Source organism: Canis lupus, chromosome 7, assembly GCF_003254725.2.
Source record: "Canis lupus dingo isolate Sandy chromosome 7, ASM325472v2, whole genome shotgun sequence".
NCBI lineage: Eukaryota > Metazoa > Chordata > Mammalia > Carnivora > Canidae > Canis > Canis lupus.
In genome coordinates, this window is record NC_064249.1 from 4552491 (window position 1) to 4576976 (window position 24486).

The window sequence follows — 24486 nt, forward strand, 5'->3', positions numbered from 1 at the left end:
TATCCTATCCACTACTCTATGCTTCACAATTCAGTTTGAAAAATGTTTACCAAACAGCTGCTATTTTCCTAGCATGTTTAGAAAGACGAGAAAAATATGACATCATCCCTTTTCTCGAGGAAGGTATAATATTTGAGGGAGATATAAGAAATAATTAGACATGCAATGTGTATATAATAAAGACCTAATATTACTCATATCAAATGTATGGGACATACAGTGAGTTATACAATGATCAGGAAGGAAAACATGGATGATGGGTAGGTGGCTCAGTGGTTGAGTGTCTGCCTTTGGCTCAGGTCGTGATCCTGGGGTCCTGGGATCCAGTCCTGTATCAGGCTCCCTGCAGGGAGCCTGCTTCTCCCTCTGCCTGTGTCTGCCTCTCTCTCTCTCTGTGTGTCTCTCACGAATAAATAAAAAAATATTTTAAAAATAAAAAAATTATAAAAAGTGCTAATGAAGATAATTGTCATGGTGATACAATTAGAATAATTTAAAGAAATGCTGGTTTTGAGATTTAAATCAGTTACCATTTACTGTTTCCCATGTCTCAGGTACCACACCATGAGCTTTAACAAAATTATTATAATTTTGTAAAAAATACCAGGACTGGAAAAGAACATAGAAAAAGATTATGTAGATGCTATATGATGGTCTGGGGATATTAGTGATTTTATTTCTTCTGAAATGTTGATCTGTGAGTGTTATATGTGAAACAAATAATGAAGAAAAAGGAATTTGTAAGATGTAGATGAATAAGAAGTCACATGGTTAGAGAAGATACGGTGTGCAGAACTGTGATGGGAAGACGCCTGTGATACTGACAATGAAGGATTAGTGCTGGGAAGGAGTGAAAAATAAACTGAAAAAGTAAGACAGTCATACTATGAAGAATCTTAACTGTCTCAGAGAGTTTATATTTAATCATATTTACAATGTGAATCCATTAAAATTCCTGAGCAAGAAAGTGTAGTGGAAAGATAATATTTTGAAAGATTACCCTTGCCCCATACAGGAAGGATTCTGAGTGGAGAGAAATGAGAAGCAAAGGGACCCACAACGTTGTAATCGCAGTATAGGGAATGTGGACAAATCAGGGCTTGGGCTAGCACCTCGGGGGAAGAGGTAGGTTATGAACTCAGGTCTGTCTGTCCAAAGCCTATGATTCTGCTTCTACATACACCTGTCACATATGGTTGGAACCAGAAAGAATCTTGGAGACTGTCTGTACTTCACTACTTCTCACTCTTCCACCTAACTGTTCCCAAGGAACTGGGACCCACCTAGGGACCACAATGTTCTTTGAAATACAAGATTTTATGTTCCTAATTTGAGCAACCCTTATTTTCTCCTATTCTTTGAATATGCAATTAACAACTTAAAATTCTATCAACTAAAACTAATGATAGGTATAGTCCATTCCAGTTTTACATGGACTGTGAACGCTCTCCTCCAGCTCCTCCAAATAAATGATAACCAGGCTCGTTTTACCATTGTTTAGTTCATATGATTCTACATCAGTAAGAAAGCTATTTCATCTAATTCATTTAAATATAATCTTTTAAAAGACCCCAACCAGGGCAGCCCCGGTGGTTCAGCGGTTTGGCACCGCCTTCAGTCCAGGGTGTGATCCTGGAGACCCGGGATCAAGTCCTGCATCAGGCTCCCTGTATGGAGCCTGCTTCTCCCTCTGCCTGTGTCTCTGCCTCTCTCTTTCTCTCTCTGTCTCTGTGTCTCTCATGAATAAATAAATAAATAAATAAATAAATAAACATTAAAAAAAAAACAACCATTGTTTCTACTCTCAGGGCACAGGAATGGGGAAGCAAAATAGTATCTGAAATATCTTCTGACCTCCTACAGAGAATATCTTCCCACAGGCTAAGAAAACCTAGTTCCGGTGAGGATAGTGGTAGCGGGCATGGCAAAAAGAGGTAGATCAGCAGGGTTGATCATAGACATACAAATAAAGAAAGGAAAAATAGGATTTGGTAACAAAATGGTATGAAATAATTTTTCAAGGAGAAGGCAATGGAAAAAGTGCTTACTCGATGATTCTCAGCCTACGTGACCCACTGGGAAAAGAGTGATATCATCTGCAGAAATGAGAAATTCCAGAAGGACAGTTGGTAGAGGAGGGGAAAAAAAAAAAAAAGTGTTCTATTTCATTTATGCTGCACCTCAACTAACAGAGCAGCCAGGTGGAAATATCCCAAGAAATATATTTGGAGTCATCACTAAAAAAGTGGAGCCTTTAAGAAAGAAAGCAGTTTCGAGAGAAGCAGGCCAAGGGGAGACGCGGTGCTGGACTGTGATGTACTCGCTCTGAGTCAGCAGAGCAGGCGAGAGAAGCAGCAGGTGCGCTGCCTGTGGCAAATGCCAATCAGGGAAATCGTTTTAAAGACATGCAAGTAATAAGGGGTGTAAAATCTGGCAGGAAAGCAAATGTGAACAAAGACAGGGAAAATGGCATGATTTTGGTAAGAAAAAAAAAATCATTGCTAACTTGAAGGAAAAATGTTTCAATAGTGTAATGGGAATAGAACCGAGATGAAAGAGAATTTTAGAGGTTGGGGGTGAGCAACTGATGAGCTGAGTAGAAGCTGTGAACCTTTATAGAAAATTCCATGAAGTGGAAACCGACAATATTTTGTAATCATTGCCATGTTTCTCAATGGAATGTCGATTGCACTAACAATGCAGCAGTGGCAGATAAGAGGTATTAGTAGTGGCCACATTGCTGCAATGACACTGTCTCTGCAATGGTTTAAAAAAAAAAAGAAAAAGCAAATCTGCAGAGCTTTAACCTGAAACTCTTGATGTCCATACTTTTCCAAAGAAAGTCCACAACTGTCTGCACTAAAAATACTACACACCTGAGTGCTTCCTGTTTCAGCTAAAAATAATAATAATAAGTGGGAATTTGAACCAGACAGCCTAGAAAGGCTCTTTCCAGCACACAGGGTGATTCCATGAGTTTATCCGTACCTGAGTCAAAACTCAAACAGAAACAGAGCCCATGGCGATCATTTTTATTGGTAACGCCTTCCAATGCAAGGTACTCCAGAAGAATAGAGAATACCAGAGTTGAAATTGCATGCTTCACAGTGCGGCACTTAATAGTCAGGTTTTCAGGCTATTGAAGACACATATATGGTGAAATTCTCTTGGGAGGCCTCAGAACCTAGCTCAGCCTATTATAGAACATGCATATTTAGCATACCGGAGGGTATACTTACATGGACATATATATGGGTAGATGGACCGACTTCTACTTCTCGTTCACTAATGAACTCATGGAGGTCCAGTCACCTTAACACACTAATAATGTTCAATTTCAACCAAAATATCCTCCTCAAATTATCAAGGAACGTTTGTTTCTAAGGTGCCTCTTTTAATAGATGGAGTAAATTAAACTATTCATTTCAACGAAATTTGCCCTTTGTTGTTGCTATGGTTGTTTGTGTTGATATGCTAGCATTAGTCAAACTTTGTTGAACAGAGACATTCAAAGAAGCAACATCATTCTAGTAAGAAGCAAAGTTATGGCCAAACCCTGTGACGACAGTAACCCATGCAGAACCTAGAAAGGTTACTCATATTAGCAGGAGCACTTTCAGGGAGGATAGCTCCGTGTTCATTTAGCAAAAAAGAAGGCCTATTACAATATCTCCAACTGAAGGAAAATGGCCATTATTTTGCTTTTAATTAAAAATTGGTTTACAAGAAATGAGCCATCTTTCGTATAAATATATATCTTCTCCTGGTGTTAGAGAATATACAACACACACACACACACACACACACACACACTTGCATGCACTGGCTGGTGACACTTGAGAAGAAAACTGAATAAAGAGCTATATTAGAACTCTTGCAAATATAAAGATCTCATCAAAATAGCCAGAAGGAGACCTCATGTATGCACTGAGATAATAAAGTGACCGTGTAATTGTATTTATAAAATAAGCTATCTCGATTTATATCCTAGAAAAATAGCATCATTTAATTATTTACAATATACCACTTTGGAGGTTTTTCTAGCTCTTTAAAATTCCTGCAGAGCATCTAGGTCAATCTGGCAAGGTGCTACAAATATTATATTTAAAATAATGCCCCATTATATTTTTCTTCTGAAAAACTACTCTCGAATTCAAACAGCTTCTGCTGCTTGAAATGATGAAATACCTTTGTGCTTTTCAAAAAATCACACTTCATAAAGGGCATTTATTCTACAGAATTAAAGTTTACTGAATAATAAATACAACTTTAAATGATGCAAGCTGTCAAAACCCTTGAATGTCAAAGTTAAAGCAGATAGCCCTGCATGATTTTTACTACTTTGGAGAAGGAAGAGAAGGAGAATGAAAATCAGTAAAGGCAACTTCACCTTTGAATTCCTTCATCTTTGTATATTTGTCATAAATAACAATTTAAATATCCTTTGAGGTTAATATTTTCTGGTTCAGTGGGAAAATACAGAAAGAAAGTTAATATATTCATGCATAATATGAGGCAACAGAGACGGGAGCATCTTATTTGTAGCAAATTTTATTTTCAAATAACCATAAAAGGTATCCAGTTACTCTTCAGATTAATTTATAAGATCATGCAAGATGTAAACAAGAAGTTCCAAAGGAAAAAAATTGTTCCTGACAATTCTAATATGTGAAGAGAAAGTACACAGAAATGCACACCAGGAACTTTCTACATATGGCTAATACCTGGATCTTTATTCTTGCCTGCTTTTTGTCATTTCAGCACAAGATAAATGCAGTGCAAAGAAGCAAAAATTAATAATCCAAGGAAAGAAAACCTTGTTAATGTGATGCATGATAAAGGAGTGTTTACTATATTAATATTCATAAAGAAATGTTGGAAGTGGGAAGTGATGTTAGATAAAAATATCTATTTTGTGGCACAGATAAAAAGAAATTTCATTGTGGTAATTATATTGCTACTTACATCATATTCAGAGACTTTTCCTTGAGTACCATGCATGGTTCTGAGCTTTTTTAATTTTTTTTTTCCTTTTACTTTTTTGCTTTGGAAACAGACGAAATAGACTGGAAATCTTCCCAGAGGGCATTCAAAATAATATGTTAACTTACAATTATAATTTATTTTGAAAATAAGGTAAGTGGCAATATTATTCTTAAAGAAATGCTGGAAGGGCAGAGTAGGTATTATAAAAATGTTTCAGAATCAATGGCACGTCATAAAGACAATTACGTCTGTTTTCACATTAGCCATAAGGCAGACTGTGGCTTTACATGAGAGGGCTTGTCTTTATTTGAATATTCAGAGTTGGTTCCCAATTGCTAAAAATACAAAATCCAAAAGGCCAATCCAGAGTTGATGTATGCATGGCTTCAAAGACCATACGATGCCATTTCTCTAATTTGGACTCAGTCCCAGTGCCCGTACCTAATCCTTGTGTCTAGGGACAATAGCATGTAAAAGGTATTGAATCATCCTGAGAGTCCACAGACTCTCCACCAGTCGAGCTAGCTTTGTTTAAAGCAGAGCTGAAAATTAAATCGCAAAACTTCACACCAAACTGGGTATTTATATCCATCTTTTATGACAACGGTATCATCCCTAGTATTCTCCGTAAGAGCCTAGAATGACATGACTCCACGTTTCCATTCCAGAACTTCCCACTTCTAACACTTTTCTCCATGATGCCCTTTGCAAGCACTCTGCAACAGAAAATGAGATGATAGGGATATGTGGTTTAGAAAATACTTTGACTTCAAAGAAAGTTTCATGTAAAAGAATGTGCTGTGGATTCTACAGGGGTTTTGTTCAATAAAGCTATCTATTTTGCAGGTGATGAAAAATCACCAAGGTCTTGAAAGTGTTTCCTTTGGGTCCTTTATTATAGAATTTTATCCTTATTTGAGGTATGAAAAACCCACTTACTCTGTAAGTCAGCATGAAGGTGGCCACTCAGCCAAAGCTGTCAGATGCTAACTCTCCGTAAAGTTTTTTGTGCCCGAGATCAATTTGCCAGAAGTTAGACTAACCCGGGCATCTGGGAGGTAGAAACTATGAGAGTTTAGTGCCTTGCTCCCTTCTAAGAAGTCCACATCCTTCTCTTCTATGCCCCAAAATAAGTGTGTGGTTGCCCAGACTCAAAAACCGCTGTACATCACAGGAAAGCATCACAGTCCTTCCAACTCTACGTCACATGCTTTTTTTCTCTTCCCACTCACATAATTAGCGCTCCTTTCTTTTGCTTTTTAGAAATGTGCCTGTTTCAAATTTGTATTATTTTTTTCAGATGTCTAATTGCAGTTATGTTCTTTCCCACTTTGGTCTCCTCCTGCATTTCACATACCAGACAAATATTTAAAGGTCTGTAAAACCAGGCGAGGCTCCAAAATATTTCTAACCAAAACTGCCATAGGTGACAGCCCAGGGAAAAAAGGCAAAGCTGGAGGACAGGGATCTGAATAAACTGGGTGGAAATGTATTGGAAAATCTACTTAAGTTGCTATAGCCATGGCCGAGGCTTCAATGAGGCATAAACATTCAAGTTACTGACAAAACCAACATGTTTCATGATCACTCAAAATAGTCTGCTTGTCATGGTGCATTGCTTTTTTTTTTTTTTTTTTTTTTGGAAGTTGCTCTCCCTTTTTAAATTTGTTTTCCCTTTTTTAGTATTCAGGAAGTGAAAGCATTTAAGAAAACATTCAAAGTTCTGAGAATACATGTAAGTGAAATATTTAATGTCTGTCATTCATAAAAGTTACATCATTTACATATGGTTCATTTGTATATAATAAAAATTTCATCATAATGAAAAATTTTCTGGAAAGTTATATGTTAATTTGTTTAACATACGCTTTGGATATACAGCTAAATAGGAATCGTTAAAAAATTCTTTCTTCAAATATTCCTTTTAACAATTAAAAAAAACCTCATTCCTAAATATTTGTTTTTCTTTCCACTTGCTCCTTTGTTTGTAATATCATATGTAATTTGAACTATGCAAAGATTGGATCTTTTCATAGTTCGGGATATATTTGTATACTTCAATAAATTTGCTCATTGCATAGCAAACATGTAAACTTACAAAGGATCTATAAATTTTTCCTTAATAATCTAAAAAAGTTGCTGAAATTTTACATGATAGTTTATTTTAAGGATTTTTTTTTGTAATTTGTGTTTTCTTTGTTTTTTTTTTTTTTAATACATGGGTCGATTGACCACAACAAATAAAAAAGTCACGAATAGTTAAAAACCAAGTAAGTCACTTTATCCTAGACTACCAGAATTTAACCTCCTTCTATTGTTTGGATTTCTTTTTCTAAGGATGACAAGTTGGAAATGTATTGTGCTGCCTCTTAAGACAGTGTTCAAAAGTAATTTCAACAGTGTGTATTTAACATAAAGTTAACTATGTTTGCATCAAATAAAATGTTTATTAATGAAAGCTATTTATCATACAAGAAACAGCAAAGATAAGTCATCATACAGAGATGTACACTAGAAGTGACAGATGTAAAAGTGCATGCAGAGATTTCTGTTTAAAAAGGAAGTAATAAACAATAATACTAAAATTACTGGGTTTTGATCCTATACTCTCAAATGAGTGATAGCTTCTCTTTGAATTTACAATTGGAAAATGCCATTAACAGATAGGACTAATACACATTAGCAAGCAGGTGAAATGGATGTTTTTGGACTTTATTTTACAATTACTGTGCTTGACAAATGTGTGGGATTTTTTTAGCAATAATAATTTTCTTCAAATATGGGGTGGGCATATTACTGCCAGGTTGCTCTGGTTTATACACGGCTTATCTAATCTTGTTTTAAACCACATAACTCTAAGCCTCCGTTTGTGTTAGACACCATAAAGAACAGAATTTTTGTTAACATTCAGTATATGACATTTAGGTCTCTCTGTCTCTCTGTCTCTCTCTCTTTTTTTTTTTTTGGCTCAATAGATTTTAAAATGTATGATTATCATAACCTAATATTGTCTTTGTCTTCACTGCAGTGGATTTCCGATCAAACTTTTCCCCTTCTTTTAATACTTTAGGGAATTTTCAAACGTCGGGATGTTTGGCTGTAATGCCCCAAGATTTGTTCTCCCTGAAAAAAATCATAGTGACAATTTATTAACTACAGAGCAACTTGGCTTTTAGGGGTCTGCAATTTCTATTTTGATTTACAAATATCCATTTGTGCTCAATAGACCTACTATTAAATCTTAATCATAGTTAAGTTTCTTTTCATGCAATTACTTTATCTGCTAATTATCTTTTTTTTAATTCTAAAAATTGGGCGGAGTCAAATCGGTGGGGCATTACTTTTATTATAAGAAAATATATTTAAAGGTAACTCTAAGTTGAATTACATTGCATATGCAATGATGTGTACATTTAAAATGAATCAGAAGTTTGGAAGTCTGAAAACTTTTTGTATGTTTGAATATCTAAAAAATTTTCTGTATTGCCACCTTAATAGCTTTTACAGATAGATATTGGAAACACACTAGTACAGTTAAACCTTAAATAAAACTGAGGGGAAATAAAACTCCTTAGATTCAAAATGGTTTATTCACACAAATTTAATAGGATATATCACAATTGTTTGGTCCATAAATATTTAGGGGAAATAGTTTCTATACAATGCATTTATCAATAAACAAAGAAACATGGACAATTTTGCTAGACCACTTACTGTACTATAAACACGAAGCTCAATATATAAGATTATTGAATTTATCAACTATATTTGAAAGAGTGCACAACTGCTTTCTATGACATGTTTGTCCCCTCTAACAGGATACACCATAAAAAGAGTTTCGGAAATAAGAGGTAAAACAGTACAAAACTAGTGAGGTGTCAAAAGGGCTTAAAACAGTTAATTTAACAAACAACACATATATCCTGATTTTTCACAAACTTACTTCCAAGTTATATCATAAGGCACATAGGAGAACTGAGTTATAATTAGTCTACTTAATAAAGTAGATCTATAGTACCATACATTGTTCTGTCAAAGAACAAAATTTATAAGTATCAATATTTTACCTGTAAAAGTGTATTAATAAGATCTCAGCCTTACCAAGGTTGTTTGGTCTGGTTAGTGGTAAATGCCCAAAATGTAATAGAAATATGAAAAGTCAAGATTTAAGCTCCATATAAGATGATAACCACACTTGCTAAATATATAATGGCAATCACACCTTTCTTCTGTTACAGTGTTAACTTATCTTCCATCATCTTTTTTTAAAAAATAAGCTATTTTCTGTGCTAATTTTCTAAAGACCCTGAGCAAAAGTTACAATAATGCACTTTAATGTGGGCAGTGAACTGTCAATATGTAACCACACATTTATACAGCCAGAAGGACACCTTTAAAACCTATTAAATAGCCACTTTGACCACCAAAGGAGATTTAAGGGGTCCAAAAAGTGGAAAATATGTGCAAAGTTATTCTTAACAATCCACTAAAGCAAGACATATATCTTGACTTCTTTTTTATTTATTTTTCTTTTAGGAAATCCACAATCTAATTGGTATTTAACTACAACAGAAGCATATAGATGAACATTCACCACTGCCCAGACCATTAAGATTTTAGCTTAAATTAAAAGAAAAAAAATGCTACTGTAAACTAGGAAATATATTCAGATCAGCATCCACAAGGCTTCTGAGTTTATCTACTTCAAGACTAATAACTTTAAATCTATAATGTCAGAAAAGGTTTTCTTTTCTGATAAATATATCAACCTATGCAAAAGTAAAATAAAGCAAAACAAACCAAAGATTTCTTGTTGTTGATATTAGTCTACTAAGGTTTTTTTTTTTAAACATTATTCATATAGAATGCCAGATACAATATCATGGTACAGCTGAAGCCAATTAATAGATCTATTAATTAAATTATACTGATTTTTTAACTTCTTAAAAAATTATATTTTGCTTATTTCCATTTTCCCTAGGAAAAAAATTAATTTAGAAAGAACGGTTTTACAACTATCATTTTTAGCTTTAGGTTAGAAGTATAGAATTTGAAACACGATATGGAATTTTCATAGATACACAGGGAGTTTAAGTAGTTTTCAAATGTTGAAAAGCCAGTAACTAACTAACAAGTTTTGCTGGGATGTACATCCCCAAAAGAAGGAAAAATCACATTCTCAGAACACATTTCCCACCTAATTGATCTTTAATATTTGGAGCTGCTATAGATAATGCTTTTGTTTAATCATATTCCTCACTTGTAAGAAAAAAAAAGAATCAAAACATGCTTTCAGTTTGAAAATTAAAAAAAAATTTGTGACGTTTTCAAAATTCCATAAGTACACACAGAGTTGCACGATTTAAAAAATGACTTTAATTAATGATCTGATTCTTTATTAGCCTAATCATTTCACTGGGAATATGATTATTTGCTCATCATAATACCAGTTTTTTTTTTCTTCGAGATTCTGGAAATAAGTAACATACAATTTTAAGAGGCACTTATTAGAATAATTCAAAAAACTCCCCTTACCAGCTGAAAGATCTAATTTAAAAAAAAAAAAAAAAACAAAACAGCTAATACACTTTGTAGACAAAAAAAAAAAAAAACACTTTGTCAAGGAGACAATACTGTAAACTCATTTGCCAAGTGGCTGCAGATGCTACACACCAAGCTGTTGTTCTTATTTCCCAAGTATCTTGTGGGTCAGGAAAAAAAAAAAATCTTGCAAATAATAAAATAATAATAATTAGAAGAAGAAGAGGAAGAAGAGGAAGAATTAAGAAAAAAACAAAAAACAAAAAAAAACCAATGTTAGAAAAGGTTCGTTAAGGTAGTTTGTGAGGGGCTTCCAGATTCGTGGCTGTCCATGTTAGAGGTCACGGATGTCACTACAGTGATAGTGGGATTGGTCAGGTCTGTTAAAGTGGTCGCAGTGCCGGGTGGAGTAAGAGCGCCGCTGTCTGCTGAAGGCGGGGCCGGAAGCGACGTGCCATCAGCTTTATCAACACCCCCATTCTCCTGCCGCAAAAGGTTCCTTCTGAATTTGGCTCGAGCGTTTTGGAACCAAACCTGCAAACCAATCCCAATTGATTTCTTTACCGATGTTTATTTTATACTCCTTTTTTTTTTCCTGTCTCTTTCTTTCCTTTATTATTTTTTTTCTTGCCTTTTATTTTTCTTGCCTTTTATTTTTTATTTTTTTTTATTTTTGGGGGGGGAGTGTGTTTTCTTTTTAAATAGAATTGTTTGTTTTTCTGGCTTTTTTTTTTTTTTTTTTTTTTTTTGCTTCCTTTTAAAACAGAGTGAGGCTACAGATGCTCTCTCAACTGCATAGAATCTCCTCCCCACCCCACCCCAGCATTCGCAAGTGCCACTTGGGATGCTTAAGTGGAGAAACCATAGAGATGGAGGCACACAGGTAAAGGGGGGATATATATATATATATATATCCTGATGCCTTGACTGTTGGTGATCTTTTGAGGATGGGGAGAGGCAGGGTCGTCGAAAGTTTCGAAAAGGAAGAATGATCCATATGAAATGGACATCACAGAAACGGATTTCAGGAAGTAGTCTTTGCATAAGGAAAAACCCAGGGCCACAGACCCCAAGCAGCCAGAAACTGGTAAAATTTTAAGGGTCTGTAATTTGTCACTAAGAAATAGAAAAAGATCACAGGTGACCCACAGCAACCCACACTAATTTCATTAGCTGTCTATTCTGACCACTATGAGTTTAGGAGAACAACTGGACAGCAGATCTAACTCCTAATATTTAGTTTCCAAATATGGTTTATTGAAACAGGAAGACACTTGCTAGAATTGGTTGCTGAGACACTGACCGCGGTTGTGGCTTTTCCAGAGTTGAAAATACAGGGTCGATCTGCATTTAGAAGGCCATGTCCTGTGAGTGAGCCTGCCGAGAGTTTGCTGCTGCGGTAAAACAGCACCAGCAGGTCCCCCTCAACTCTGCACCGAGCCTAGTGTGAATGGAACGCTCTAAAGCCACAATTTTACAAATAACATCAGCCACATTAGCAGAGCAGGGAGGCAGGCTGTGCTGGCTCTGGTGGCCCCATCTCTCCACCTACAGGGAGAAGGTGGCTGCATTTTAGAAGATCCTGGGTCTGTCTTTGGGCACCCCTCCGGGAAGCCCCTGCAAAATTTCGGCCTACCCTCTAGGGAGATAACTAAGGTAAACTAATGAAGAGCAGCACAGGAAATATCTGTATTGCTCTGAACAGGGCAGCAAACTATTTTTCCTGGCAAGGGTAAGGGAGAGGTATACACAGCCAATGATGGAGGTTTCTTACCTGCAAGACTCTTTTGGTGAGGCCTGTTTTCTGAGCAAGCTGTTTGAGGTCCTTGGCATCCGGGTTGTGGTTGATGGCAAAGTAGGATTTCATGGTCCGGAGCTGGTGGTGCTTGAAGGAGGTTCGCATGCGCTTGGTCTTCTGCGAGGGTGGGTAAGGCTGCTGATCCCGGTCCAGGTGGTCTGCCTCATTCTCGTTACAACCTGTTGTGGTAACAGCGAGCAAACAACAGCTCAGGGGCAAGTCGGGCATTAGCTGCGGTGGTGGCAGGCTGCGCGATGCTACGATAATAAAGCACCAGTGGGAAAGGCTGTCCCCCCAATTATAAGCGGTGTCTGGACAAAACAAAGAGGTTAATTGCCCAAGTCAGCCAACCCAGTCTCTTAATATGGACACAACCAAAGTTGATGTGATAGAAAAAAAAAATATTAGATAAATCCTCTCTCTTGCATAATGGTTGCTAGGAAGCTCCGGAAGACCAAGAAGCCATAAGTGTGAAAGAAACACCCAAGAATGAAAAGGAAAAACTCGAATATATTTATGCACGTTGGCACCTGCACTTCCACACACACTCACAGTTTCTAGAGACCCCACGTTTTGTCTGTTTGGGAAATGAGGTGCACTATCTGAAGGCACTATTCTTTACCAGGGGGGATATGCCAACAGTAATGTCACCTCTCGCGAATCAGAGTTCCTGAGAGACCTCCAACTGCGGAAGAATGTAACTCAGTTCCAAGTTTTCACTTTTTCTGATATTCCTAGAGTCTTCGCAATCAGGGAAAAAGGTAGAAAGTGGCTGGAGAAAGGGGAGAAGTTGCAAAATACAAATTTGTAGATTTCTTCTGTAATCCCAAGGTTATCATTTTTTTAGGATTTTTTTTTTTTAGCTGTAACTGGTTAACGTTGGGCAATCCCAAGAAGAAAATAGTTTTCCCTTGGCGTTATTTTAATAAATATTTCTGAAAGAGAGGGAGCCCAGACTTCTCTTCACTCAGTTCATGCCTGAAGCGCTCCCCACAGCTCACAGTTCAGAGACGCTGATGGCACTTACTTCTCCACTTAGATCTCGGCCCTTTTCGCTGTGGATGTGTGTGAGTGGGATTTGAGCTGTGCCCCCTGGCTGGCCTGGCAGGAAGAGGGTAACATCTCTCTCCTTGCAAAAGCCCTGCTCAGCATTGAGGGCAAAACAACCCAGCCTTTGAAGCCAGCCTGAAAGTTTTTATCCCCGGGATGTAAAGTTGCTCATTTAAGAGGCTATTCCCAATAACCTACTGGTTCTGCAAAGAAACTATGATTACAAAATGAAAATATTTGGCTAAATATTTACTGATTTAGCCAACCTCTCAGCTTAAGGGGCATGGCAATTTTTTTCCCTTTGAATGCTTACTTCAGTTACCTATATGGGGCATTTTCAGATCAGCTCGCACTACATTTTAGAACATTACAATAGAATATCTAAAATAAATCTGATCATGTCACTTGGTGGGGGGCAGACAAAACCTGAATCTGAAGAAAGTAAGGCATTGCTTAATATTAGCTCTTCTGCTTGATAAAATATTATTTGTCTGCTATGCTCTGGTTAGAATTATGTTCTAGAACTTATTTTTGATAAGTCAGCATATATACAGAAACAGTAGTTTTGGTCATCAACCAAGAGGCCATCACATTTCCTCACAAAACCCATTTAACAAGAAACTCTCTCTAATGTAAGAAGACATTACATTAAGCATGAGTTAATGTCTCCTCTGTTTATATTTCCACAAGACACCTAAGTAGGAGGGCACATTTGGCAAAAGAGCAGATTAATTCGCTGAGAAAAAGGTTATGTAACATTCACCTTTGGGTCCCCTAAGTCAAGCAACAGGGCCAGGGCTCTACAGCACTCCCCGGGATTTTGAATCTCTGATCGTCAATAAAATTGAGTGGCTATTAATGAAAAATCAAGTCAACTTGAATGGAATCCAAGCTAGACACACACATACAAATGTTGAGCATAGACTTCCTAAACTGCAGCAGAAAAGTAACATGTACTCAGAGATAAGAGAAAGAATATATTTTACATTTTATCCTATTTTAGCCCAGTGGGGATATGTTGGGTTCAAATATTCTACAGAATTGTACTTTCATATCCTCCAATGGATGAAACAGCATCTTATGAGCTACCATAAAACGATACTTATCTCCAGTAAACTGAGCTATATTTCACAACCAGATTATAAATGTGCCCACAAGAAAATGGTCAAAGAGGGGCACCTCAGTCTTTGGAGGCTTCTTCAAATAAGGTTTCATTCCCATCATATGTCAGTAACACGTAACTTTTCCTGAACAGCACATCAAATCCAATATTACACTTGGGATAGAAGACTTGACCTAGTGTTGAAATAACTCCCTGAGCCACTCCCTCGCCCCAAGATAATGTTTTTTAGAGATGAATATGAGTCCTAACCTCACTACGTACTTCATTGGTCTTTAAAAATGAAGTTTGTGAAAAATAATCGTAGAACAGTTTGATTAAATTGCTTTTCTGAGTATGCATCCTATATTCATTATTGGTGGGTAAAAACTCAGCAGATAACCTGAGTTCATTAAACACAATAATGAGACTTGTTTCCACGTAGACTACCATCCAGTGTATAAGGAGATTGTTAGCTGTTCATTACCCAGATATTACTGTCTGCTTTTCCTGCGACGGTGTCATCGTATTATTCAACTTAAAAGAGCAATCTGTGTCTTCCACAGAGTAACTCAGTGCATTATCCTAAATTGCTTGTGTTTAACTACAAATGCATTATACAAACTTGCAAGTGATTGTGTGTCCCTAGGGTGTACTTCTAAAGCTATATGTGTTTTTCCCCCTGAATTATGACATGAAATGATAACGCTCTTAAAACTCCTTTAAACATACACCTCTAAGTACACGTCTGGCATTATAAAGTCAGTGAGAAGATCTAAATATTTTTTTCCCAGTCACTTACGGAGTGGTCACCTATAGGAAAGAGAGTTTCTGTTCTGAAGGTGTGTAACCTTCTGAGAACTAACTGATCCCTGGGAGACCACTAGGGGTCAGTGCCAGGCTAATTTAACAACCATCAGGAGCTTTTTGAAGTTTGGAATAGAAGAAAACCTAAGGAAGGGAGATTTTTTTTAAAACCAGCAAAAAAATGTAGTCTCCCCATTAATGCTAAATTACCCAAATCAGAGCTGCCTATCGGTCAGGAAATCTTCGTCTCACCCCTGGTGGGGGAGGGCGGGCTGCATTTCAATGGCATTCCAAATAAACTATGTCTCTTTCTGAAATATCTGCCCGGTATCTACACAAGGAGGCATAAACTAAATTAGGAATATTCTCATTAAAAGGCATTTGCCAGATGTCAAGCACTATGTGATCTTTGCCAAGTTTCACATCTTCTCTGGATGTCTTTGAACCCTAAACACATTTTCTGACCGTTTAAAAAAATATATATGAACATATAAATTAAATTTGTTTCGTGTCAATGTTACTCTTCCTGAGACTGGTTTACGTTTAAGCAGAGATGGCAATATAAGATCCAGAGAAAGCTAGAATAACGAGTTAAAACCATGTGGCCCATTTTACTTTCTACCCTTTAAAATGTCTTAAATTTGCTGAAGCTTTTCTTTGGCTACTTCTGTAACAAACCGGCATCGGATCCACAAACATTTAGTTTTTAGTGGTGGGGTTGATTTCTAGTCGCGTATCTTTAACCCGATTTCTCCAGATTATTTTCACCTGATTTTAAAGAGGGGTCTATTATTCATTTGCATCCCTAGGGAAAAGAACCGGAAAGGATGGGGTGGATGCTAATTAAAAAAGCATCCAGTCTGGGGTGGTGTGATGTGCAAACTGAGGGTGGGGAGGCCTCAGAACCCTGTCCTCCCGCCTGAGCAAACCAGCATCACCTTTCTCAATCAACCTCACAGCAGCACTAACTTGCAAACTAAATACCTAAATGGGAGAAAATTTTCTTTCTTTCTTTCTTTCTTTCTTTCTTTCTTTCTTTCTTTCTTTCTTTCTTTCTTTCTTTCTCTTTCTTTCTTTCTTTCTTTTTCTTTCTTTCTTTCCTTCCTTCCTTCCTTTCTTCCTTTCTTTCTCTTTTTTAAGAAATAAATGTGCGTGCTCTAGGTCTCCTCCAAGAAGCAGGGGAAACTAAATTGCACCATCCTTAAGACTCCCCGAATCTTGCCAATGTAAAGTAAGATCCAAGGCAAAATCCAATTTGGCTAGTTAGATGACATGACCAGGCTTGCTTGGGGGAGCCAGAAATCTCCACCCAGGGCTGAGGGATCCCCTCTCTCCGAAGGCCCTGTGCTCCTTGGGGGGGGATCCCCGGCCCCTTGGTCTCAGTCTCTCGTCTAATTAGGGCTTTAGGGCCTTGGTGAGTGGCTCGAGATTCCGATGTCATCTTCCATTAATAAGGAACAATTAGTGCCCCGCCTGTCCCGCTCCCGGACCTTGCATCAAAGCAGACGAAATGAGCGGCGGGGCGCTGGGGCCCCAACCTGAGGCGCAGGCGGAGGCGCAGCAGGGGGGGCAGGACCCGGGGCTGCGCGAGGCCCTAATGCGGCCTGGTCCCGGTGGGGGCCCTATGAACCCTCCCGGGTCCCTAACCCGCGGTGCCCAGCCCCAGCCGCTTGCCCGCACACCTCGGCGCTCGGAGCCCCACTGTTCCTTCCAAATGGTTCACACTGGCCTAGCTGAACCACTGATCCGAGGGCACCCCGGTCCCCTACCGCTGAGCATCAAAGGGTCAGGCACCGTACCAGGCAGGGGCCACCGGAAGGCAAACCCCAGCAAGATCTGTGTCCTGGGATGGCCACCCGCTGGCCGGTATCTGGGTGCTCCCGGTAACAGAGCGGGGTGGCCCCAGAGAGGTCCTCAAGCTCCCTCCCGATAGAATGCACCCCGAGCCTGAGTCTTCTGCCTCTGAGATTCCCACCCAGGGCCAGGGGGACCCTGCCTGGGGACAGCAGTCCTTGGTTTCCTAACAGTTAGGCTGGGGCGGGCCAGGCGCCCTTGCCCAGGGTCTGGAAGTCGGAGCCTCCGTCCTGCTTGGAGTCAGACCGACGGACAGCGGCCCTCTGCATCCGGCCTGGGGCGGGGGGGACGGCGAGCCGAGCAGACTACCAACCGCGGGAAGCCGCGAGAGACTGACAACGGGTAGGTGGCCTGCACGGCGGGGAGGGACGTGGGCTCCGGGCCTGCTGCCTGCATCTTGTCTTTACTTAGAAGGCGGGTGGAGGCCAGAGGAGCAGCCTGTCACTCCGCTGCGCCTCCTCAGCCGGCCTGCCCTGGGGTGGCCCCGGGCCCGGCTGTCGGGGCGCCTGGATGAGTCCCCTGACCTACCTGGGGGCAGCCAGCTCAGCTGTGCCAGCTGTGCCAGCTGTGCTGAGGGACTCCCACCCCTACAGCGGCTTTTCACCAACATCAGGGATTTGGTTTTCAACACTCTGGCCAACTGTGTTCATGATTAACTCTGGGCTGCTGACCACAGCCTCTGCTCCCTCTAGACGGACTGGAGTTGGGCTCTGATCACTTTTTTCTTTCTTTCTTTCTTTCTTTCTTTCTTTTTTTTTTTTTTTCAGTATATAGGAAAACCTCCTCCAGGATCTATAATTTGGCCTCCACACAGGAATTGCCCTGGGGCTGTTTTGCTCCAACTGGGAACCAGAAACTAATGGGCTCATTAACTAATGGGCAACAAGGATTTGGCTCCGGCCTGTTTGGGGGAAGTCACTGCAGCCCCTTGGTCTTGAATGTGTTTTTTTGCCACAACCTAAATAAAGGTCCCCCTCTCCCCTCTGCATTTCTCCTTCTTCCCCTCTCTCCCCCTCCGAGTGAAAGGGAGCTGGACCGAGGAAGCCAAACACCCTCTGGCTACCGGATCTGGATCTGGGGTCTCGGAGGGGAAAGGCGCTCTAGGGAGTCCTCCTCGGGACCCCGCAGGGCCAGGGCCCCCGCAGGAAGGACCCACCTGAGTTGTAATTGACGATGTCCACCCCCAGCGCCGGGCTCTTCCGCTTCCGCGGCCGCCCCTTCTGCACGGTGCCCGTGCCATTGAAGTAAGGCAGGGCCAAGCCGCCGCTCTTGGCCGCCAGCTCGGTGTAGCTCAGCTGCGGTGGGTACTCCCCTTGCAAGAGGGTCTCGAAGTGGGCGCGACAGTACACCAGGCTGTCCTTCATGCCGAAATGGTCGCCTGTGGTCAGGGTCTTGTTGCAAGTGGAGCAGGTGAAACAGCTCAGGTGGTAGACGGAGTCTCGGGCGCGCATGACCATCTCGGAGGCGGAGATGCCAAGGTGGCAGCGGGCACATCTCTGCACAGAGAACCTTCTGGAGAGGGAAAAAAAAAAAAAAGAAGTCAGGGCCCTGGGTGAGGCAAAGGCAGGGCCATCTCCCACCCTTGACACCTGGGATTTGGTCAGCAGTGGTCCAAGATTGACACCTAGGAGGCGACGGTGAGAAGAGGACACGGGTCCATTTGGTCATTAATTTTATTTGCTTAGTGACCTGCTCTGGTGAGCAGGACAAAGAACTCTTACATTAAAATTAGAAGCATCAGGGAACATCCTGAGTTTCCTTCTCTGGGAAGTTAAGATTAAAAAGGAAAACCCAAACAAACAAATAAGCCAGGAAAACAAAACAAAACAAAACAAAACAAGCCACACTAGCGAACTCAAACGCTCCGTAAAGAATATTGAACTGTGATGCCAAAGGAAAAGAGTTTCATCCGTTAAAAAACGTTCTATGGAGGGTGGTATGATTATTATTATGATTATTATTTACGGCTGTGTGTGCATGAAGGCATTCAGAGAGACGCTTTTGCAGAGGAAATCTAATTCTTTTTAAGTCACCTTTCCCCCTTTGATTGAGAGCAGAGCTAGGTCACTTGCAGGTAGTTCTCTTCCCCACTCCAGAAAAATAACTGGGAAGCATCAAAAAAAAAAAAAAAAAAAAAGAATCCGTGGAGTTTACACTGCAGGCTAGCCGGCACGGTCCCAACTAGCAGTAAATGGAACTCAGAACTGAGCGGCTTGGGTTTCGCCAACCGCAATTTTTCCCTTTTCACGGTCCTATACGTGGTCTCCCGCCACCCCCGCGCAAACCTAACACGCGGTGTCGGCGGCCCCGGCCACCAGTTCAGGTCCCTGGTGCGGATCTCATCCAGTTCGTAGTAAACGGAAAAAAAGGAAAGAAAAAAGAAAAAACCACCCGCTTTCGTCTCGGTGGACAGACACCTATTCACTATTTCCCGGCTTCTCCAGATGCCCCGTCCTGAGCTGCGAAGTGTCGGGAGTGGGTGACAGACGCTCAGCGGTAGCTCCAGACCTTGGGTGTCCCTCCCACCCCTCCTCGGCGCCCTCCGGGGGTGGCGCGGCGTGAAGGTGTCGGCAGTGGCCCGCCGGGGCTCGGGGCTCGGGGCTCGGGGCTGAGGGCTGCACCCCGAGGGGGCGAGAGGGGGCGGGCCGCGGGGAGGCTGGCTCCCAGGCTCGGGCAGGTGGCCCCGCCAGGTGTACCAGGTGTACCGGGGCGGCGGGAGGGACGGGGGCGGGAATACCTGTAGTAATCCTCCTTGCAGTAAATGCTACCGTCCTTGGCGAAGCAGGTGAGCTCGGACTCGAGGGCCAGCTTACATTCACAGCACTTCAGGCACCTCAGGTGCCACTGTTTGTCCACAGCCAGCAGGTAGTACCTGTCGGAGATCTTGCCCCCGCAGCCGGCGCACAGGGCCGGCTTCTCCGGGCTGAGCGGGGGCATGCCCTGCAAGGCAAAGCACGGCGCGCCGCTGAGCATCCGCGCAGCTCCCTCCCCGCCGCGCGGGGTCCAGCAGCCCCGGGGGCGCGGCCGGGGTCGGGGGCGGCGCGGGGCCGGGGTGCGGAGGGACGGAGGGACGGAGGGACGGAGGGACGCAGGGACGCAGGGAGCGGGCGCGAGGCTCCCCTCCCGCGACCACGCACTCCCTTTCCGCAGCGGCTCTCCGGGGACTCTTAACCCCCAGGCAGGCCGGCCGTCTCCATCCTCCCTTACGCCCTAGAGATGTGCCGTCCGCCTCGAGCCTGTTCTTAAAAATGCCAGGAGCGCACCGGAGTCTAGTTTGGCGGAGGCTCCCCAACTCGAACAGACGTGCTAGGAAATTGTGGCTTTCGACGCACACGAAATAAAACAACGGAGGTTTTTGCTGGGGGACGGAAAGGGGCTTTGAACGAACACAGATGGTCTTTAAACCATTCCGTTTCTCTAAGTTCTTAGAGGCAGCTTTCGGTCGGAAGGAAGGCAGAGATGATGAGCCCTGTGCTGGACCGGGGTATTTGGGGCCGTTGTCTCATTTGCAGGGAGATGGAAGGGCCTAAAGCGCCCGTCCCCAGCAAGTCCCCCTTTCCCGGCACTAACAGACCCCGGAGAGCTGGGTCCGGACAATCTGTTTAGTGCCCCAAGCCAAGCGTCACCCGCCCTCCCGCTCACCCACCGACCCGGCTGAAGGGGAGTCCAGCCCCGCCACGCGATTCGGGTGGGGGATGCTGCCTTTTGGTGTTCAACAGGAGAGCCACAAACAAGGAAAAGGGGGAAGGAGAAAGTGACCCCCGGGCACTTCCCTCCACACTAGCAGGAACGGGGCGGACTTCCCCACAAAACTTTCGCGGGCCTGGAAAGGTAAAGTCTGGTCCTTTGCTCAGACCAGGGGCCCTGCACTCTCCCTTCGTGCTGCAAACGTGGAAGCACAAACCCCAAGCACCACCGGGCCGCCCGGGGCAGGTTCGAGCTGCAATTCCCGGGGTGATGCCCCAGGACCTACACAGCTCCGTGTGGCTGAAAGCATTTCCGGAGACTTCTGCACTTTTCCCCCCTCTGGCTCCTAAGTGGGGAAGGGAAGCACGATGCTTGGTAGCTGGGCTCCTTTATCAAGTGCACAGGAATCTTATTACTACGAGTAGGAGTAACAGCGGGAGCCGATCACCTCGCGTGAGGGTTGTCGCGCGTGGGCTCGGGGTGTTCCTTACCACCCCCCTCCCTCCACGTTACAGCCGCCCGGGCCCGGAAGCTGCGCGCAGCCCTGTTTCTCTAGAGGGGCCGGGCCGGGCTGCCCGAGACCCCGGGAACCGCGGGGCGTCCCGGGAGCTCAAGGTGACCCCGGCGAGCCCCGGCATCACCCGCAGAGGCTAGAGCCACCTGGGCTCCCGCGGGGCCGCGCGCGCCCAGCTCGCCCTCCCGGCCGCGCCCCTGGCCCGCGGGCAAGCGGGGGGCGCCGGAGCCCCGAGTCTGAGGTCTGCAGCGGGGGACACCCCCATGCGCCCCATCGTCTCGCTCCCGGCCCTCCCGGGTCTGCCGGGAGCAGCGGCGGCGCAGACGAGCGAGCTCAAGGTCGCAGTTGCGGAGACGTTTCTGGTCCGAGGAGGGGTGTTCTCAGCCCGGCAGGCAGGCGGAGCGGAGGAGAGCCACCCGCCCGCCGGGCGCGGACGTCCCGAGGCCCCCCATCCTCCGCGCGGCCCGCCGGGGACTGGAGGCCCGACCCCGCGGAGCGCGCACGGGCGCCGGGCAGCCGCGGCCCGGGGGCCCCTCCTTACCGCGTCGCGGCCGTTGAGCTGCGCGCCCTTGGCCAGGCGGGCCTCGGTCTTGGATCTGCGCTCCATCTCCTCCATGATGCCTTGGATGTGGCCTCCGGAGATCCCGTGGAAGAGCATGGCTGGGGGACGGAAAGGACACGAGTTGTCTTCTGCTCGGCACCCCACTATTTCCATATACACACGCCCGCGGCTCTCAGCTCATCCGAGGGAAGGAGCAGAGGCGCGGCCGGGAGCTGCGTGTTGCAGGAGCAGGAGCGCAGCGACGCTCGGGGACGGAGGGCAGGAGGGACAGAGGGAGGAAGAAAGACGCAGACGGGGTGCAAAGCGGTCTGCTTGGAAAAGGAAGGGGGGGAGGAAAAGAAAAGGAAAAGAAAAGAAAAAGAAAAAAGAAGGAGGGAAAGGAGCCCAGTGGCTCCCTGAAGATGTGCAGAAAACAAACAAACAGGGGCGGAGGGAAAAAGGAGCCGGAGAAGGCGAATCTTACTGCTCCGAGAGAGATCGAGTTACTAATGTGAAACAACTGCAGCGGGGGGAGGAAAACAAAATCTGGGGAAGAAAGAAAAATAGTTTTGAACACAAAGAAAGAAAAAGAAGTGCTATTTTCAGCGGTCCCTGGCTGCTTGCAAGTTCCCAGTGCCTGTAGGTTGGGTTGGGGACTGCTCCTGCCGTAGCTGTGTCCAATTTGTTAAGAGACTAAAGCCAGCCCATTTTTGATAATTTAGTAGGAGGAGTTCTCTCCCCGGAGCTGCCACGGATTTTTATTCAGACAACAAAGACCTGTCATACTCCTCTCAACCCCCTGGTGATGGGCAAGCAGGGACAAACATTACAAAGGGGAGGGGGCTGAAGGGGGGGTAGTAGGAGGGGGTATTTGTTCCCCCCCAACATACACACTCACACACACACACACACACACACACACATCCTTCCAAGAGTTCCCAGTAATCACATTTTAAAGGGGGGGAGGGGGAAGGAGCCCTTATTGTGCCCGCCCTGCTACAGGAGGCAGAAGACGGGTCTATTTGGTCCAAGTTCAAGATCAGACAGGCATAGGAAGGTGAGCTCCAACCTTGGGGTTCCCTCCTTGTGGGCTTTGTGGTCCCTCACTTACAGCCCCCCTCCCCAATAAGTAAATGTTAGATATCCCTCCCTTCCCCTCTTCCTCAACTCACTCTTGAAAAGCAGGTCGCCTCACGTCCCCTAGAGGCCCTCCACCCTCCCGGGGCCTGGGGCACCACCCGAAGTGAAGCTCGGGCTCTGAGAACCGAAGATCCTCAAGTTTACTTTCGGAAAAAAAAAAAAAAAAGGTTTTGTCTGAAAACTGAATGCGGAGGACAGGGCATGGACTTGGAGGGGGAGAGCGCTGCTGGGAACCAGGACTCCAGGGCCAGGTATTCTCTCCCCCGGCTCGGGCCTGAAGGTGACCTGCTGGCGAGTCGGGGGTCCCACTGGCGCCTCGGCAGCGTGGGCAGCAAGTGGAGCCCCCCTGCGGGAGGAGGGGCGCGCCCTGTTGCCCGGGCTCCCAGTGCCCTTGCAGGATGGGGGGGGGCTTGTACAACTGGGTGCCCCCCACATGCAGGAGGATTGGAAAGGGGGGAAGGTGAGAGCCCACACCAACGGCCGACCTGAGCCTCACAAGGGGCCGGATTGTTCCGTCTCCCTCTGTTCCGTTCGCGGGCCCCTCTTGGCCCTATAAAAAGTGTCCACAATACTCTGATATTGTCGATTCATTCAAACCACCAGAAGCCCCCTGGGGGCCCGAGGCTCAGCAGCGGCAGGAACCAGCCCGGCTTTAAGCAGAGAAAGGAGGGAGCGGGCGGCTCTCTGCAGCTCTGCAGCCTCCTGCCCGTTTCCCAGCGCTCCCCATCGCCGGCCTTCCAGCCGGGGCTCATCTCCCCATGGCCGGGGACCCCGGGCAAGAGCCTGGGGGCCCACAGCGGCCAAATCCGGGGAGACGGAGGGAGAGGGAGAGAGGAGCAAGGAGGGAGGAAAGGGAAATGGGGAAGGGGAAGAAATAAGAAAGAGGGGTTGCGAATGAGAGGGGGGGACGGAAGGAGGGAAGGGATGGAAGGGAGGGGAGGAAGGAAGGAGGGAAGGCGGGAGGGAGGGAAGCAGGGAAGGAGGGAAGCAGGGAAGCAGGGAAGCAGGGAAGCAGGGAAGGAGGGAAGGGAGGCAGACTAGTGCGGAGGGAGGAAGGGAACTACTCGAGCGCAGTCTGACTTCCTGTCCCAAAGCATCGCCTTCTGAAGCTGCTGGAGTCACCTCTTCCATGAAACCCAAGACTCCACTGCTTCCCCTTGCTCTTTTCTCAGGGTCAAGAATAATGTTATTTGCAGACTGGACGCTGTTCCAGTCCTCCGGGTGCCAGAATGCAGCTCATAAAACACAATTTCACACAAAAATGAAGCCAATCAAGTGAACTAAGCTGGAGACCTCCCCCCCTCACTTTGGCAGCCCTACCGGACAGCAGGGCTGCTATTTACTGTAAGTAATGTAATTAGCCCCTTTGGATGGAAATCAATGAGCTTTTCAAACCCACGTGCGCAAATGAAGGGGCCCTAAGAGGGGCTGGGAGCAGCAACCCTTTCAGAGACAGCAGGTCCTCTCAC

The 24486-nt window shown here is 44.3% G+C and overlaps 1 protein-coding gene across 2 annotated transcripts; it reads right to left on the bottom strand.

Annotated features, from left to right (window-relative positions):
- Positions 1 to 7144: 7144 nt before the first annotated feature.
- On the bottom strand, positions 7145 to 22553 carry LHX9 (LIM homeobox 9). 2 transcript variants are annotated; one of them, XM_025429710.3, is made up of 5 exons: positions 21878 to 22548; positions 19873 to 20075; positions 18292 to 18647; positions 12302 to 12504; positions 7145 to 8109 (listed from the first exon to the last, which is right to left on the bottom strand). In XM_025429710.3, the coding sequence occupies exons 1-5, from the start codon at positions 22049 to 22051 to the stop codon at positions 8053 to 8055; spliced, it is 993 nt and encodes a 330-aa protein (XP_025285495.1). In that variant the 5' UTR covers positions 22052 to 22548; the 3' UTR covers positions 7145 to 8052. The 2 variants fall into 2 exon arrangements, with proteins under 2 accessions (XP_025285495.1, XP_025285491.1); XM_025429706.3 differs by lacking the exon at positions 7145 to 8109 and adding an exon at positions 8117 to 11061 and having other exon boundaries at positions 21878 to 22553.
- Between the last annotated feature and the right edge of the window lie 1933 nt (positions 22554 to 24486).